Genomic DNA, 19300 nt, shown 5'->3' on the forward strand with positions numbered 1-19300 from the left:
CATATATCAGGTATATTTACAATTTCGCGGGAAAAATAGATTGTTTTGATGCACAAAGCCTGTAAATCCTCTAAAGGCGCAGCAACCTCTTCAGTATTTTGCAATCTTCACGGACGAAAAAACCGACCTAAGAAGCTAACAACAAAAAACAATCGTTATAAATATCGAATAGGTAAGATTTCGGTACGATCGGTTCCACGCTCTCCTTTGCCAAAGCTAACGATGTCGAAGCGACAGTTAATTTCATCCGAAGAAGATACAGATAAGGGAAAAGTGGCCAAAATCGGTGACACAGACCACGACGAAAACACAGCACACAACAACATGGCTGTTGCAACTCCAGCAAAAACTGGCAAGCGAACGGATTACCTTAGTTGGGATGAATACTTCATGGCGGTCGCATTTCTTTCGGCTCAAAGAAGCAAAGATCCGAACTCCCAAGTAGGAGCCTGTGTGGTGAATCCTGAAAGGAAAATTGTTGGTATTGGATACAATGGGATGCCTAATGGCTGCAGTGACGATGAATTACCTTGGGCGAGACAAGCAGAGAGCAATCTAGAAACAAAATATCCTTATGGTGAGCGCACATCAAATTCGAATACATTACATGCCCACAAGGGACGGACCAAAAGAAAGGTTAACCTTTTGACTCTCAGAAATGATTGACATGTAACTTCTCCCTGTAGTATCCATACATTATCCAACAAAAGGGATATGAGAACACTCAAACTTATCATGTAGAAGTTGTAGTCGTGATTTAACTCCAAATTCTTATGACTGATTTACAAGGAAATGTGAAGCTGCTTAGAGGGGAATGAACCATTAGATTTGGGAGTTGAAGTAAGTGAGCTTAAAAAAAAAAATTGTGCATCCATTGGTCTAAAAAAAAGAAAGCAAGAAAGTACAGCAATTGGGCAACAAAGAATAGCTACAATCATTTTCTAAAAGGAGGTGAAAAAAAGATAAAGACCTTGAAGTTGGAAGAATCAGTGAAAAAACAACTAACTACTGGGAGAGTGGCTGGAAAATCTCTAATCCATCTCCCCCCTCCCCCCCCCCCCCCCACAACCACTCTTTATCACTTGTGAATTTCTAACTGGTCTTTCCCCTATCCCCCCATCACTCTGATGAAGGGCTAACACTTGAAACTTCAGCTTTTAAACTCTTTACTGTAGCAAATTTACATTATCAACTCAGTTGATAATACTAAATTACCCTGGTCTGTCCCCTAGCTGTTCTTTGTCAGCAAATACAATTTCTTAATGAAATCTTAATGCTTTTAATAAGAGATTGCACCTGGCTTGGGTCTAACTCCCCTCATTAGACTTACTTATAGATATATTTCACTCTTTAAACCCTAGCTAAGAGTGACTAGCTTCTCATTTCTCCTTACAATAATACTGCAAAATCATTAATTAAGGTCATGAGAATAAAGGAAATGATCACCAACCCAAGCATTGATCGTTAAACAAATTCTCCTGCTCAGTTCTGATGGAAATGTATAGAGAAGAGTTTGGAGAATATAGATACTGACATTAGGGTGCAAAAGGTTAATACCTCACATGAGTGACATTTAAATGTCTAACATCTTGTTTTGTCATCTCTTTAGTTTGCCATGCTGAACTGAATGCCATTCTGAACAAGAATGCTGCAGACATTAAGGGCTGTAGCATCTATGTTGCCCTTTTTCCCTGCAATGAGTGCACCAAGTTGATCATTCAAGCTGGAATCAAGGAAGTCATTTATTATTCTGATAAGTACCATGATCAACCAAACTGCAAGGCATCGAGGAGGCTACTCAATATGGCCAAGATAACTTACAGGTAACCATGGCAAGTGATCCACAGTTTACATTCATGATGAATGTTGTTATTGTTGATTGGTGTCACTGTCTGGATTAAAAGTTGCCTTAAAGCAAAAAGCTTGTTCTTGTTGATACTATTTCATACCTACAAACTTAACAAAAACCACATCTCAGCCCTGATAGCTCTTGCTATCATGGTTAAACTCATTAATATTTGTTATGCACCAAAAAATAGGAAGCTTCAACATCCCTCCCTGGGCAACCTCCAGGTATTTTTACTATTGTCTATGCCTGGGGGTGGGGTATTTTGACCTTGCCTAGCTGGAAAGTGTCGGGTCTTTTAAGCAGACTACATGTGTTTTATATTTTAATATGGAGGTGTTTAAACATAATACATTGTTTCATTTTTGCAAGCAATTGACTCAGAAGGAAAGGTCTTCAAGGTCTATGATTTAAAGCTTGGTCAATGAGTAGAAAGTCACAGTCACTGACTGGACCTTTTCCAAAAAATTTTTACAGTTAAATCTAGCACTTGGGTAGAGCATGTAGACACAGTTTTGATCCTGAGAATTTGACTGAACCAATCTTCAAAACCTGAAGTAAATTAACTTTAGTAAAAGCTAGATCTGAATGTATCAATATTATTAGATACCTTTTGAGTGAAAAACACACATCAGACAACAGTCTCACTCAGGATTACTCTCATCTGGACAACCAAGTGACAAAATCAACTTTCACTCCTGGGTTCAAACCACATCCTGTTTCAGTTTTAATTCTAAATACATCAAGGGAAACACAGTGGCCTAATGGTCAGTGCACTGGACTCTGAGTCAGGGGGTTCACATTCACTTGCTGGCTGGATCATTGTGTTGTGTTCTTGGGCAAAGCAATATACTTTTGTACCGCCTCTCTCCCCCCAGGAGTATTAGCATAGGTGTAGCTGTACCCTCCCCCCGCAAGGTGAAACAGAGGCATTTCATCTTAGGGAAAAGGGTATGACTACAGGTAGGCTACAGGTAGGCTGCAAGAGTATAAATGTGTACAGGTGAATTGTCAGGGAAGCTTATCAGAGGGGTAACCTTGTGATGGACTGGCATCCCATCAAGGGGGGGGGGGGAAGGGGAGGCAGTTGCAATATTACCAGTTGCTCCATGCTCAGGAAACTGGAATTAGCTGGATAGGTCTCTTAGCTGTATTCTCAATCTGAATACATTAACAATTTAAAACATCTTTTTGCTCTCTTCACAGACAATTCAAACCAAGGAAATGCCAGATTGTGATTGATTTTACTAGTATTGATGGTTTTCCATCGAAGCGAAGTTTGTCTGTTGCATCACCCTAATTACAGTTGTATTTATTTCAGATTAGAAGTTTTTTCAACTCTTTAATTTTTTACACTTTTTTGATTCTTGTTAACATTGAGTTGTACTCAAACATTTTCTTGAAATTTTTACTTTGTAAAGTCTTAGTGAAACATAATAGACTATGAACAGTTGTTCCTACACACATTCTACACTTACATAATCCCATGTGGAAAAACAAACAGCATATCTTTCTCAATAGGCTTTTAGGGGGTTTCTGTGACAAACTCTAAATTCTCAGCTTTATAGGATTTTCCATGTTGACAAGCTAAATCATTGACACCTGAAAAAGCATTTACAATGATCAGTGAGACCCTATGGCTCTCTGTGTACTCAAGTCATTGACATGCATGTGGTGAGTGATTAAATCTATCCACACTTGACTGGAAAAAAAGGATCATCTGAACACCAAAGGTTTTTCATGCATAGCGAGAAAAGTGAATCACTGATTAAGTATCAGTATTAGCAGTATTAGCTTTTTCTATGAAGCTGATGGGCCTCGTGGTTCATGGATCCTGCTTTTCAGGTGTCAACCTTTTGCATTTTGGGTGTAAGTACAATTTTCTGTCAGTTCCAACCAACATACAGAGATAAATAGGGATTTAGCAAACTCTAAAACATTGGAAGACTATTTCTAAAAAATTGAGGGTACACAGACTAATTTCAGACAAACTTTATTATAATATTGCAGTACCCAGCATAATGCACTATCTGTAATATTACAAAAGGACACAGAACTCCAGGCTCGGCACCTTTCAAAGTCACCATTTTTTGACAAAAAAATTTTTGTCACCTGAGAAAAAAATTGTGAAATAGTGCTTGACATGCTGGACTGCTAGCCACACTGCTTGTCTTTGAAAACAGAAAGTTTAATGGAATTTTCTTTGAAACATTATGTTTAACATGGATTTATCTTACTTTAACTGAGAGCTACGATTACTACAATGTAGGGAAATCAGGTCTTCAAATTGGTAACTTTTGCAGAAAATCTACCCACCAACAATTTTTATGTTCTCCATGGTGACTTAAACCATCACACAGCTTGGAGAGCTGTGACATTGCAGAGACTACAAGGAGTTGCTTCAGTGTAAACTATCAGCTAAGAATGGCCTAGCACTGAATCTAAACTGAACTGTTCTTCTCTTTACCAACACTTTCAGTTGCACCACATAACATGGTGAACTCCCACAAACTATCTCCTCGCAAGCTTATCCCCTATTTCCAAACAGCATTTAACTTCTCCTTAGGATTTTAATAAGTTGCATTGAAAACAGATGATGAAAATCAACAACTTTATCTGCTGATGGGTTGTTTTTGTTTTGGCATTACCTTCAAGTTGATCACTACCAGATTCTCATCACAACTTAACATAGAAATTTTAATCAAAGTTTAAACTTTTACAATCCAAAAGTTCTATTTTACGAAGTTAATTAATATAGACTTTCTACACTGTAATGAAGGGGTAGTCAAGAGTGTGTTACATGAAGAGCACAATAAAAAATCTAAGCACTGGATGCTTCCAAATTTATAACTTGCTTAATCCCTGTGCTTTCTTCTCTTGCCATCCGAGTCTCCTTTCCTAAAAGACAATTGGTTAAGAATAGTTACAAATACTTATACGTTTCATTGAACCACTAGCTACAATTAATACATTCACTGTGGCATGGCTGATTCATTAAATTATAAAATCTGGATAATTTTTCTTAGCTTGGACACCAGTTCAGCATTAACCCTTCGACTCCCATGGGTGACCAAGGCAGACTTTCTCCTTACAATATCAATACAATATCAAGCAGACAAGTGATGAGAATAAAGAAAAATATTAATTAGGGGATTATTAGTAGATCCAATACCAAATTCTCAAAACTAACATCATGAGAATTGTCTGGCAGACGGTAAGGAGAATTACTAATGAGATCTAGGAAGTTAAGGGGTTAACAAATAGATTCCATGTTGCCATGTGTCTGTTTGGTAACAGATTACAGGTGATGTCAAAATGCAGCAAAAACAAAAATGGCACACAAGAAGCAGCCAGCAAAGTGTTGTTCATGGTGACATCCTCTATGATCATGTCTTCCAATTGATCATAAGTAAGAACTAATCATGGAGCCACAGCTTTATTGCTGTATAATTTAAAAAAGAAGAAAAAAAATTCACCATTACTGCAATTAAGGTTGGGCTTCTTTTATGCTAAAGCTGCTCTACAGGTTTCCTTTATTAATAATAGAACAGTGATAGGTCATGATGGTAAAATTTCCATTTCATTCAATTAATATATGTAATTTGGGAGCCACATAAAAGTATGATTTGTTTGCTGTGTTCAGACTTCACCATATTTCATTTATCAATTTTGTTAATGTAAGTTTCTTTTTTTGAAAATACATGTCTTTTTCCAAGTTTTGGGCAACTTACCCTTCCTCTCCTTTCCTTTTACTCAACATCTAATGATGAAAAATAAAAATGAGAAAGAAAATATGACACCTATTATTCTGCTACATCAAGAAAAGTATCAGCTGTCTGTAACCCATGAGTCACTAATAATTACTACTGCTCAACAAAATTTTAAAAATTACTTTGTGATTACTGATCATAGGGGAATAAACAAATTGTTGATTAATTTCTGTTATTGATGTGCATTCAAATGAAACTGTACAGAGAGTTGAGCTGTACCTGACTGATTTTCTGCCAGTCCCTGTCTAATTTAGCCTTCTCATCTTTGGGTCCAGCACGCCGTGTTTTGCGTCCTTCTGACATCTTAATTCCAAACTGAAAGGCAGCCCTGCAAGATAAAAGTTTTGTCCGGCAAAGTAAGTCTGGCAAGGTGAAGCATGCAGCCTCTAATTTCACAGCACCTCTTAATATATACCCTTTTCTTTGTCTCCATTAGTATACTTTTCATCAGTGAACATTTTGCAGACCCAAAATAAGTACTGGATTGAAAATTTATAGCCATAAAGAACAGTTTCACCTCTTATTTTTATTATGATTATAGTTTGTCACAAGTAATTGTCTACTCAACAATTGGATGGAATTAATTTATCGCTGTGATCATATAGCTCACAAGAAATGACATCTGATCATTCAGTGAGAGTAGGTCTGGCATGGACTCTTACACATCACAGCCACCAACATTTCCACAACCTGAGCAGACGTCATCGTCAGAGTTAAGTGAGTCGAAAACCTGTTCAGTTAGTTAGTTTTGTGTAAACTGATTCATCAGTTCACCTTGTTGTTACTCAAGTAGCATTAAACCAAAAAGACTTAAGTCAATTTTGATTGGTCAATTGAAGTAGGGGGATTAAGTTCAGAGCATTGTTAGGTTACTATTAAAACAACCAACAGAAAGATACATCTTTGACATCAACTAAAGCACAATAAGTACAACGAAAGACACTTACTTTGGAAGAGCTTCCCTACTTTCCATATAGCTGTGATAATCCTCTTCTGTCTCAAAGTCCCATCTTTTAATAGGACCTTTCTTGTTACCCTGAAAGATGAGATTGTCACACCAATGAAAATAAATTTGTAATCTAGAGGCTCTACTTTAAGTCCTAAACCATTTTAAAAACAACGTATTTGTTTCTCTCTTGCTTGTTGGGATTGTTAACCTCATTTTATTTCATTTTAACTATTTGTTTCATTACATAAATTTAGTTACTTCATAATATAGGTGATTTAAACACTGCCAACAATTAATTTTAACAATTAACAATTGAGTTTTGTACAGCATAATGCAGGGAAAAGTCTAGTAAATGTATTGCTGGCTCACAGAAGGTGTCTGAACCGAAGTTAACTTATCTTTAATTTTTTTATCATGATAGGACAAGGGATGATACTTATGAACAAAGGGCAACAACAGGAGATTGTCATGCACTTTAACATGAAATTTTTGGCCAGAACCTTTAGTTATTTCTTTTTATTTTGCTTAAGTTTATTTTTCATCATCATTTTTACAATTAGTTATCATTAAATCAATGATTTGTGTTTTTTTGCAAGTTTTTGTCAGTGAATTATTTCAATGTTCACTCTGACAAGGGGCTGACACTCAAAATGTCAGCTTTCAAATCTCTCTGCAGTGTCCAAATTTACATTATCAACTCGGCTGATAAAACCAATTAGAAATTATTTTATTTCAAAGTTGTTTGAGTACTCAGAAAGTTCAATGTGCTCAGCGTATCAAACTCGTGTCAAAATAAATTGCAACACCCATCACTGGGCTAAAAGTGGACAACTGAAAGTAAACATGTGCAAGCATTGAGGGAAAAAAAGACAGACAAACAAACAAACAAATTTAACAAAAAATAATCATACAAAATAAATTTCAATCAATTTAAAATCACTTCTGTAAATTAAAAGTGTATAAATTATTACAAAGAGAGTTATTGTAACAAACAACAAAATACCTAACAAAGAATGCAACGGAAAAGTACTAACAAATGGTGCAAAGTGTTTTCGGCCACACAAAGTTCCAGCCAGACAATCCTGTTACCATTTAAAGGGTTCATGAAGTTTGGTTTCAATTCGTATTTGTCCACTACAAATAGTTCTCAAAACCATTTTTGTCAACTTTTAAAATTACATCTTTAATTTTACATTAGTTAAAAAAACTCTGGAATTATTAACAGATCAAAAGTATTTCAGTATTTCTCTTTTATTTTTATCTAATGTATGTATATTAACTTTAATTAGACAGTTAAGTTTAGAGTAATTTCTGATACGGTGAGGGTTGTTTTAATTAGTAGTGAACCAGAAGAGCTCAAAGCTATCGCAAACTAACTGGCAGAAAAAGATAAAGGTTTGAAAATGAGCAAATCCAGATGTATGATGATCATAAATCTCCCAATATAAAGCTGTTTCTAAAGGATCAGTTTAAACTTTCTGTTCCCTTGCTCTGATTTTTTTTCTGGAAATATTCAATCATTCTGACTCCATATTTTAATCACAAAATAAAATTCAAGGTTATGCTATTTTCCAAACTGATACAATGCAAATTAAATGTTACATGAAAAAAGAAAAAAAACTCAACAAAAGAGTTTTTTTCTAGGGTAACAAAAGTGTGAATTGTGATTCCAGTCCTACTTAAAATAAATATAGATGTCAGGTGCTTGCTTTTGATAAGTCAAGTTGATTTGGGGACAAAACAGGCATCCATTCCAAAGGCAAACCTCTTCCCCATTTGCATCTTATGTTAAAGGAAGAAACTGGAACTAGCACTAAGCTTATCACATACCAAATCCATTTTACTGTAATCTGCCTCCTCATCACTGTCATAGGGCACATCAACGGCACTAGACAAGAAAAAGAACATTATGTACCAAATAAATAGTTGTAAACACTAAATTTTTTCTGTTGTCCATGCTTTTAGACACATTTTTTTTTTTCATCTAATTTCCCATGATACAACTTGTTGACCTTGTGCATGGTCAAAAACTTGAATTATTAGAGCAGGCTGCCCCTATGGGCAAGATGAACCAAATCCTGTGTTCTGATTGGCTAGGCAAGCGGGCCTCATCTTGTCCACTTGGGATTGCCTGTTTTGATACTGCCTGCACTAATTAAAAATTCATAAATTTTGGACAATGTTGTCATGGAGTTGCACAAAGGGGCAGAGAACAGTCAAAACAAAGAAATCATGAACAAATTTCATGATTTTATTGTGCATCAAGAACCTGGCCTGAGCTCTAATATAGACCTTTCAAACACAAGTTTCATAGCGGTAGTCAACAGAATGTAACATAAAAGTAAGAACAAGACTGGCTCAGTGAACTCCTTAAAAATAAAATGACTTACCCCGGGTAACACTCTGAGTAGCTATCTGGAATGTAATTGGCATCTTTCACTTTACGTGCATGTTTGTCTCTTTTCTTTCGTCTTTGAAGGAGTTAAGTTCAACTATCACCAAGTGTTGGAAAAATGTACTATATTGCTAAATCCGCAAGAAATAACACTTTTAAAGTAAAAAGTCCCAGCTTTCAAATGAATGTGGCTTAGCTTCGTTAACCCTTTCACTCCCAAGATCTCAGTAATTGATTCTCCTTCCTGTCTATTAAACAATTCTTATGATGTTAGTTCAGAGAATTTGGTATTGGATCAACTAATAATCCTTAAGTGAAATTTTTCTTTATTCTTATTGCTTGTCTCACAATTATTTTATTTGTAACTTCCAACTTCCTCATCAATTGATTATAAAGATGTGTACACTTAACCCTGAACTCCCAAGATCTGGTTGTTGTTTCTCCCCTCTAGCTGTACATTTCCTTGTAATTTAGTTATGAGAATTTGGTGTTAGATCAAGATAACTAACACCTGATAAGGTTGAGTATTCTCATTACCTGTTTGCTCAATAATGTAAGGACATTATTGGAAGAAGTTACATGTTAATCTCATCAGGAAGTTAAAGGATTTAGTTAGTACGGTACTGCATCACATCTCTTAGTAACTGTCTCGTTAATAAAGAAATTATTTGTTTGACAGGATACTTTGGATCAACTGAATCCCAAGCAGCTCTTTGTTCCATTTCCTGCCAAAACAAGATCATGAGAAGTTACAAAAATGATGAAAAGTTAAAAAGTTTTTTTTTTTGTCCTTTTGAAAAGTACAGAAGTTACAGAAAACTCTTAAACATACCCTTTTGCCAAATGTCTGTGTGACTGACTTAGCAAAATCCTCAGCAGAAACATCTACATAGAAGGAGAGAAATGACTTGCTATCAAAACAGATTTGAAAAATTCTTATCATAAAAGTTCTGATTAGCAATACAACCCCAAGAACTGATGCATTTTGTAATTCTCCCTTTAAGCTCCTATGATAATTTTATATCAAGACAACAGCTGCTAACTGACAAGTGTTACATGCTTTGAAGATCATTTCAGTCTAGAAATTAACTGCTTTGGGTTTCTGTTGGCTGATATTCAACAAAAGGTGTAAGACATAAACAATTTCATTTATAATATATAATAATATATTAATATTTATAACAAGATTCTAAATTTGTGAAAGAAAAACAACAACAAAAAAATATTCACATGGTAAGCTCCTACCTTTTTTACTAAAATGTTGCTGTAAAAAAAAAAGAAAAAAGAATGCATGGATAAAACATAATTGTAATCAATCATATGAAGGAAGCAATAAAAATAGTGATGATTATGGTCACCATGATGATTATTAAAATTCATCACAACACTGGCACTAACAGAAAACTAGATGTAATTCAAAACAGAAGAAGGGTACTTTTTCAGAGTAAAATAATGTAACACACTGTATTAAAACTTCCTCTACTCAATAGTCTCTAACTAGTTTGAGTGGCCCTCTGAGATCTCCTAGCTAGTACACTGTTCTCCAAGCTCCATTCACCCTTAATTCTCCACTTCTAACCCCCCCTTCCTTTCCAGCAGTGACATATCCAGCTCATGTTTTATGTTTATATACCTCATCTTGCTACATCATTACTCCCTGCTGCAAAATTACTGCAAAGATCACTTTCACATTCATACCTCATCCTCTCCTGCTGCAGACTTCTCAAAGTAGCTGCTAGAGTTCCTGGATTTCTTTCTGTCTTTTTCTTTTGCCTTTTCTTTCTTTTCATATTCTTTTGTGCTTGCAGTGGGATCATACTCACCAATTTCTCCAAAGATGCTTCAATTAAGCAATGCAACCATGTTAAATGATAATATTATCATTGACTTCATGCAGATGGCTATTAGGTACAGCAGTCAAAACTTGACTTTAAGAAATTATAATGAGATAATAATACACTCTGTCCACAACTGACTATCACTGTTGCACCAATTAAGGCCACAGGAGTCAAGAAAATGATTGTTAACAGAAGTTGCCCTTGAATTCTGCATGCTAGTTCTATAGGGAATGCACAAAGACTAGTACACAGAATGTGCACACTGCCGTTAGGGTGTAAAGGGTTAATCAATGGGTACTGATTTGTTAGAGAAAAGGGAGTGAACAACTGAGCATAAAGCCTTCACAAAAAAAAAAAGGCATGATCAAAATTTTTCCTATGATATGGAAAATTTTAATGCAGTTAAATGCAATTTAACAGAGGTTACAACTAAGAGCATCAGCATTCTCTGGAAGTCAGCGGTTTTTTGAAAATGCACATGCGTCATAATTCCATGTGCTCTTTATTTGAGGTGTTCTTGGGGGTGAGGAGTGGTAGCTCATTGTCCAGGCAGCTTTTCCTACCCCTTTCCTCCCTCTTTCCACTGTTTATTCATTATGACAAATGCCTGTTTCCCTTTCTTGGGTCATGGCTGGGTTGCTAGGATTTGCCAGCCATCTAAGAGCTGGCTGCCAATAGTGGAAGCTCCTGGATGTTTCAGGCACCTAACCTCCACTTAGCAACACAGTTGTCAAGCTACATTATGTAATATTCTTAAAACATCCACTCATTATCAGCTCTCACCTATCATCAGCTTCAGGAGCACGTATCCTCTGTCCTTGTTTGTCATTCTTGTCCTTCTCCTTTGCTACACATGGAATATATTAGAAACTTGTTACTAAAAGTATCTATCTCAGATCCTTTAAAAGATTCAAAATGTATATGGACTATTCAAAGTAACTGGTATTTACAAAATTTAAATATTAAATAGAAAAAATGCAGTGTTGATACAAGTTGAAAATTAATCTGCAAAGGTTTACCATATTTCACTTTTTTAAAGGGTCACCTCTTCAGCATGACAGCATTTTAGAGGATATCATCATTCACAGAAACTTATAATGCTACCTGAGTTTGACAGTCCTGTGTGCTTTCCAAAATACAAGACATGCAATCCTTCATATTGCAGTGCAAATGTAGCCCTTAAAACCCGAGAGTGATTGGCCTAAAATTTCCCTTACAATATTGACCCTGTATCAAACATTGAGGTCATGAGAGTAATGGAAATGAGAGGTGACATAAAGAGGACAGTGGGGAGAATATGAGTACCAATGTTTAACCCTTCAACTCCCATGAGTGACTAAGAGAGAATTTCTCCTTACAATATTAATACAATATCAACCAGACAAGTGATGAGAATAGAGAAAACTATCAATTTGGGGATAGTTAGTTGATCCAATACTAAATTCTCCAAACTAACATTAAAAGAATTGTATGGTCAACAGTAAAGAGAATTACAAATTTGGTCTGGGAGTGAAAGGGTTGTGTGTTGAGGGAAAGATACCTTTATCTTTCTTCTTGATCTTTTTCCCTCCTCTGGTGCCTTGGCGTAAGTACAACAAAATCTGTGTCAATTTGTTGATGACAATGTCATTGGTAGTGAGTGTAGCTTGAGTCTAGAAAAAACAATAATGGAAGCTTAACAGTGAAGACACAAGATATTTCATCCCGGTATGGCATATGATGTGTTTCTTTAAATACATTGGCTCACAATAGCCTGTATTATAGTTTTCAGGAGATTTTTTCAAGATTCCTTCAATCATTTCAAATGGGTGTATAACACTGTATCCAAACTCCTTTACCATAACATCACAAAATGAGAGGAAATGATTTCTATGATATGACTTACTTCAATTCCAGGGCAATCTGCTTTACTCCTAATAAGAGTTGTGGGTATATCACTTTCAGCATATTCATCTTCAATGTCAAACACATAAGCCTAAATTAAAGGAAGGAAAATACAGTTTACAATGATGTCCCATTACACCTGTCCTCTAATGAGTCATTCCCTCCCCCATCCCTTCCCCTACAGAAAACTAAAAAAAAAACAGGCAAAATAAGGATGTTATACTGTACTTTTTCTATTAAATTTAACAAGCTACTGTAGGTTTCACTTCAAGGCAATTAATGTAATTAGAGGCCTGCAGTAGTTTCATTTGATATATTTTGCAGCAGGTTTTTCCAACCGCTAAGCTGCAAGCTGTATAGAAAAAGTTGAAAAGAAAACAATGGCTGACCTTGTGGTTATCAGTGAGCTTAAACTAGGCCTCAACCTATCCCTAATGAGTATTCCTTTCTCATGATCACCCAGCTTAGAAGCCCAAAAACAATTAATCAATAAATTAATCAGTTAGCCCCCTTCCCTCCCCCACCAATGGGCCTTTTAGTTGAGTACATTTATAGCATTTGTATGGCCAGTCAGTGTGAAGTAATAACTGAAAATAAACCTTCTCATTGCTCTACTAACTAAGCTGTCCACAAAATTGAAACAAAGTCAATGAACTAGAGTGACTGAATCAGTAGTTAAGTTATCAATACCATTCGCCCTGGCTGAAATAGTTCATTTCTATCTGCTGGGCGATTTCTGAACAGGGATTTGTAGATCTTTTGACCTGTGGACCAAAAATAATTGACAGAAGTTTTTTCAACAAAAATATAGGTTTCTTTCTGCAAGAAGCTGTTTGGACACTTTCAGTAGAAAAAAGGAGTGTTGATGGTTACAATATGATTGGTGTTTCCAAATCACGTCCTGAGCACAAGTAATCTAGACTTGTGACTTAAAAAAGAACTTCTTACAACTCTGTTGATGACTTCTGATAAGTTGTTTAGATGTACATCAACATCACTGACAACACTCCTCTCACTGGACATTCAGTCTAATGATCAACATCCCCATAACATGAAGCAATAATCAATAGTTTACCCAGTTTTGTAGTAAACTCAATCTCATTTGCATCATCTTCTTCTTCCCTGTAGACAAACAAAAAGAATCAGACCCAAGTATTTCTGAATAGATTTGAGCTTTTCTACCCAAATATAAGTAAAGATAACAATTTTTTAGTCATTCTGAAATGACCAAAGCCACAAACTAGTACATGTGTACATACTTGTCCCTTTGTTTGTTTTTTGGTTTTTTAACACTCAGCTCTTCATTTTCCTCATCTTCCTCTGCAATTTCACTACGAACCTAAATAAACCAAAAAAAACACAGTAAGAACCAATGGTCATTGCAAGAAAAAATTTTAAACCCATCTTGCAGTTAGAACTTGGGTTCCCTGTGCCAACAGCCAAATGCTACAAAGGCCAAGCAGAATAAGCAAAGGCATAGGGATTGAATAACCTCCCCAGGAATACTTCTGATCAAGTGAACAACTACAAGTATTGAAATTTGGCAGGGATTTTAGGCTACTATGTAGAATGTTGAGGAAAATTTTCATTGTCTGAGGTTTTCTTTATTTTCTCATGTGTGAAGAATATTGTATTGTTATTGTTCACTTAGTCTAAGGCTATTCTCCTGCTAACTCTGACAAAGCTTGTAAACAAATATCCTAAACCAGCATAACTCCAGACTAGACTATCAGTAAATCAGTACATATAACTCCTTAAAATGCTAATGCCCAGCATAAAGCAAACTTGCTCCTTATCCAGAAATATGGTAAATAAGAGCTGACATTTTGAGTATCAACCCTTCCTCAGAGTATCAACCCTTCCTCAGAGTATCAACCCTTCCTCAGAGTATCAACCCTTCCTCAAAGCAAGGGATAAAGGGCTTTTTCTCTAGCAAAGTGCTAACACTCAAAATTTCAGCTTTACAAACTCTATACATTGGCCAACTTACATTTTCAACTCAGTTGATTAAACCAAATGTGACCCTCCACGGGAAAACGGACACTAACGCTTTTCCGTTTAACGGTCTCGAAAAACGGTTGTAAACGGATAGTAAACGGTTAACTCGAGCGTTTAAACGGATGCCATAACCGCTTAAACGGATGGCAAAAAATTTAAACGGTTGACCAAAGTCCAAAAACGGATAGCTTAGGCCTTCAAACGGTTGACCAAAAATAAAAACGGATAGCACGAAACGTTAAACGGTTGACCAAAGTTCAAAAACGGATGGCTCACACTGTTAAACGGTTGACCAAAAATAAAAACGGTCAGCCCGAAACGTTAAACAGTTGACCAAAGTCCAAAAACGGATAGCTTAAACCGAGAAACGGTTGACCAAAATCGACAAACGATGAGCTTAAAATTAATGTTTAACGGCTGTGGTTGAGCCGGCGAGATCTTCTGTGGAAAAACTTTCAGAGTGACAACGGATAATTATCCTTTAAAGCGAAAATATTGAGCATGATAATTTGAAAAGTAATAACTAGCATATACTTGCGCATTTTATTTCTGGGTTAATTACTGCCGCTTTCGTGTGACATTCATGAAATAAGCGCAATTTACTAAGAATAGTTTCGCTGCCGAATATCCTGAACGGCTACCGCGAGAAACTCATAATCTTCTCCTTTGTTTATCCTTATTAGTATTGAAAATGAACTTCATTTCTTCCTGTTCGGAAGTTTCGCGAAACAAATTTGCATATGCAATGCCGCCACCTTGTCTGAAGCCGAGACCTTTCAAGGTCAAATAACGCAATGAAGTTCCATTGCAAATAAAAGGTCGAATCGGTGTCACGCACCAAGCGGGGCCGTTAAAATGATTGTCAATAAAACCAAGAATGATGAATCAAGATGATATAAACAGAAAGAGAGTAGCCGATTTAACTTGTTTGTCAAAGGATGCGACGGAAACTCGCTTACTATTATCACGCAAAAGATAAAACCAAAATAAGATACGGTCTTTCTGTATTTCAAGAACCGGCGAGTATCGAGCGAACGTAAGATTGATACTTCGAACTGCCTATTACAGAATGATAGGCAAACAGTCCAAAGCTTTCCGTGGAACTTTAAACGGATAGCTTTTTTTTTTAAACGGGTAAGCAAACCGTTTAAATGTTTTTGCTAGAGCGTCGAACGGATGCAAATTTTTTTAAACGGATGCAAATTTTTTTAAACGGATGAGCAAACCGCTTAAACGTTTTGGCAAAAGCGTTAAACGGATGCAAATTTTTTTAAACGGATGAGCAAACCGCTTAAACGTTTTAGCTAAAGCGTTAAACGGATGTAAATTTTTTTAAACGGATAAGCAAACCGTTTAAACGCTTTCATGAACCGTTTAAACGGATATAAACGGATAGTAAACGGTTTTGCAGCTTAAACGGAAAAGCGTTAGTGTCCGTTTTCCCGTGGAGGGTCACAAATTATCTTGTTATATCCCCTTTCCCTTTAGAAACTTAACCCTTTTATTCTTATTGTAAAATTTAGAGTAAATAGTGGACCCTATAAACTCACCTTCTGTAACAAGGCAAAGTCAAGGCCTTTCACAAGATGAGTGTGCTCCATGTCACCACCAAGAAACTTACTCTCCTGGATAGCTTGGCGACGGCGCTCTGCTGCAGTGTTCCTGTAGTGGCATATGTGAACAGTTAAAAATCTAACTCATCAGAGAACAACAAGCATTATGTCCGATAATCCCTACTGGCAGAGCACCAGCTCTGACCTTAAATATGATCTGGTTATGTTTTATCTTTGATTTAATATATTTCTTTTTCTTCGCTCTAAATATACAGTACAGCAATGTATGATAATAAGGTTTGCACAAACAGATTTTTTTTTCTCTGTACAAATATAAATTACAAAAAATTTACCAGGAAAAAATCAAGCTGTAATATATGTCAATAAAAATTATCAAAACCTGCTATTTTGAAACGTTATAAAACAGGACTCATGAAACAGGATTCATGAAGTAGGATACACACTATCTGAAAAACATATATCAGAATTAAAAGCTTTCCAGTCTTACGTTGCCTCTGCTGTGGGACCAACTGCTCTGTAATTGGCTGTTGCACTTAGGGTGTCTGTTGATTGGTAGTCAGGATTAAGACCATCTCGTCGTTCCCTTGCCTTAAAAAAACAACAACAACAAAAAGCAAAGTAAGATAAAACAAAATCCAGTCTCACTACCTTTTCTTAGCTCAGTAACTTACAATAATCCAGTTTTTATCTGTATTGATACAAGACCAAAAAGGATGGTAAGTCACCATAAACCAAAGGGGAAAAATGAGGATCTACTTTAAATTTACAAATTGGCTTAGGGTGACAAGAATAGTGAGACAAACCAGGTACAGTTCAGAAATACTGGTAATAGATCAAAACTTACAGCTTTTGGCAACAGATGCTGAAGTAGAGAAGGACCCTGTTACTTCACCAATCACAATTCCCATTGAAAATTATAAGATTTATAACAGGAGATCAAGCAAAACACAATTTTTTTTACATTATGGGATTAGACAGATGCTCCTTCTAAATGAGATTCACTGTTACTCACTCTATCTCTGTATTTACTTGCAAGCTCCTGCTCTCTTTCCTCCTCCATCTTCTTGAGTTTTGCATAATATCTAGACAAAAGGAGGATGTTAAAACACAAATTGAGACAATAATGGATTTCCTCTGACAAAGGGTTAACATTCTAAATATCAGCTTTGGAATCTCTTTGTGCTGACCAACACAATTCACATTATAACCAACTTATTATATAACACCCCCTCCTCCCCCAAAAAGAAAACTGCATAGGACCAGAATTTCTTTAGAAACTTACCCCTTTTGCAATTTTGTCCTAGGTTATTACTAGGTACAAGGAGAACACTGTATTTAATTGACTCCACTTACTTCTTCTTTTTCCTCCTTCTTGACCAAGGATCATCATCATCTCCTTCAACGTCACCATCATCATCATCGTCATCATCTCTGTTTAAGAAGGTAGGTGTGAAATTTAATCTTTTATTACCAATAAACTCCAAGGATCTAAATTGGAATTATTCTTTCTGGATACCATGTATTTCCTAACATGGTTTTGAAAGATGATTTGGTGTAAAATAAAACAAGGTTTGTAACCTCACTTATATAATATTTTTCTCCTTACTTCTTTTCCTATTTTCTTATAAATGCATTGGTATTGTTTGACAAAATACAGTAGAACCCCTTTAACTTGAACTTCCAAGGGAAACAAAAAATTGTTTGAGTAAGCAGGTGTTCATGTTAACTGAGACTGAATGACTGAAAAATGCATCAACGGAAATCGGATCTTGTTTGAGTTACCAGGGGATATCAATTAGGGATAGTAAGTTGATCCAATACTTAATTCTCTGAAGTAACATTATAAGAACTGTATTGTTGACAGTAAGGAGAATTACAAATTTGACCTGGGAGTTTAAGGGTTGTTTCTATATTATTCTCTAAAAAATTGAACAAATACAAAAGTTCTGGTGGGATCCTAAAGACAAATTAAGAATGCATTGTTTTTTCTGTGTAAATATCTTCGGAATATCCTAAAACCAACTACTTACAGCAGCTGTTGCTTGCAGGCTTTTAATTAATCCTATGACTAGGACTTAATTTACATGTGACATCACACTTTACTTCCTCATCACTACATGTGGCATTAAATTTTGCTGGTCAGTTAACTTTTCATATTGGCATTTTCTAAGTTTTCGTTTGAACAGCTTCCCACAGGTTAACTGAAAAAAGTTGAAAACCCTCAAAATTTAAATACCACAAGTTCATTTGTTTATATATATTAACACACCAAGTATAGACCGCTCACCTACTGCTTCGATGTGAATAGATACTGCTTGGTACACTTTTACTGCTGTGACTTGATGACTTTGTCGACGGTGGAGCTACAGATGGCACCCCAGAACGAGGGGTCATCAAAAGTTTACGAAAATCTTCATTCGTCAAAGCAGCTGCAGACACCCTAAATATATACAAACAAATCGTTCTTCGCATAATTCCTTGATTCACTGATTCAGATCTTCGTCTGGTAGAATTAACTATTCAAGAATTTCCTAAATCTATCGAGGCGAAAAGGGTGGTGAATACCTGAGAATTATTGGGTATTTATAAAAGTTTCGTTTAGCGTCCGTGATCCAAACCATGCACTGAGCTTTTCTTGATCGAAGATTTCCATAATTTTATAGATATCAAGAGGCAAAAATTCATAAGCTACCGTTGTACTTTGTGGTGTTGCTGCTAATATGTTACAGAAAACAGCCTATGGATAAATAATGATAATAGTTAAGCCACATAGAAAAAACTTAGTTCACGCCACGTACCCTCCGCCATGATGAGATGTGTAGGAGCCCGAAGAGGACGGAGGAGCCAGGGGATTCGAAAACACTTCAACACCTGGAGAATAGATAGAAACTGTTTGTTAGGGCTTCTTTTGGTACTCTAGCAAAATAGCTGCTGATCAAGAATCGCTTGTGGCAAAATATCAGAGTTAAAGTGTAGGCACCTTCGGATGGCATCGCTTAGACTCTGTTGTGTTCAAAGGAAGCGGAGAGACTAAGTAAGAATGAGA

At 36.0% G+C, this 19300-nt stretch overlaps 2 protein-coding genes across 2 annotated transcripts; one reads left to right on the forward strand and one right to left on the reverse strand.

Moving 5' to 3' along the window:
- The first annotated feature begins 48 nt into the window (after positions 1-48).
- LOC131795076 (deoxycytidylate deaminase) lies at positions 49-4347 on the forward strand. The gene is made up of 3 exons (XM_059112641.2): positions 49-577; positions 1610-1823; positions 3053-4347. The coding sequence occupies exons 1-3, from the start codon at positions 49-51 to the stop codon at positions 3144-3146; spliced, it is 837 nt and encodes a 278-aa protein (XP_058968624.2). The 3' UTR covers positions 3147-4347.
- LOC131795075 (protein Red) lies at positions 3824-19270 on the reverse strand. The gene is made up of 23 exons (XM_059112640.2): positions 19235-19270; positions 19053-19125; positions 18542-18694; positions 17608-17685; positions 17267-17336; positions 16742-16842; positions 16231-16342; positions 13942-14021; positions 13758-13804; positions 13373-13446; positions 12684-12773; positions 12339-12450; positions 11582-11645; positions 10659-10800; positions 10206-10224; positions 9793-9845; positions 9645-9685; positions 8956-9036; positions 8396-8453; positions 6564-6652; positions 5836-5944; positions 5578-5606; positions 3824-4744 (listed from the first exon to the last, which is right to left on the reverse strand). Exons 1-23 carry the CDS (start codon positions 19245-19247, stop codon positions 4702-4704), a joined length of 1731 nt encoding a protein of 576 aa, XP_058968623.2. The 5' UTR covers positions 19248-19270; the 3' UTR covers positions 3824-4701.
- Between the last annotated feature and the right edge of the window lie 30 nt (positions 19271-19300).

This window comes from Pocillopora verrucosa, chromosome 14 (assembly GCF_036669915.1).
Source record: "Pocillopora verrucosa isolate sample1 chromosome 14, ASM3666991v2, whole genome shotgun sequence".
In the NCBI taxonomy this organism is placed as follows: domain Eukaryota; kingdom Metazoa; phylum Cnidaria; class Anthozoa; order Scleractinia; family Pocilloporidae; genus Pocillopora; species Pocillopora verrucosa.

Coding starts and splice junctions, on each gene's coding strand:
- LOC131795075 (XM_059112640.2), bottom strand. Junction 14,022..16,230: donor ACTTTGCCTTGTTACAGAAG/GTGAGTTTATAG, acceptor TGGTTTATTTAG/GTTCGTAGTGAAATTGCAGA. Junction 12,774..13,372: donor TATTTCAGCCAGGGCGAATG/GTATTGATAACT, acceptor CCTTTAATTTAG/GCTTATGTGTTTGACATTGA.
- LOC131795076 (XM_059112641.2), top strand. CDS start 49: ATGCACAAAGCCTGTAAATCCTCTAAAGGCGCAGCAACCTCTTCAGTA. Junction 578..1,609: donor AGAAACAAAATATCCTTATG/GTGAGCGCACAT, acceptor TCATCTCTTTAG/TTTGCCATGCTGAACTGAAT. Junction 1,824..3,052: donor ATGGCCAAGATAACTTACAG/GTAACCATGGCA, acceptor CTCTCTTCACAG/ACAATTCAAACCAAGGAAAT.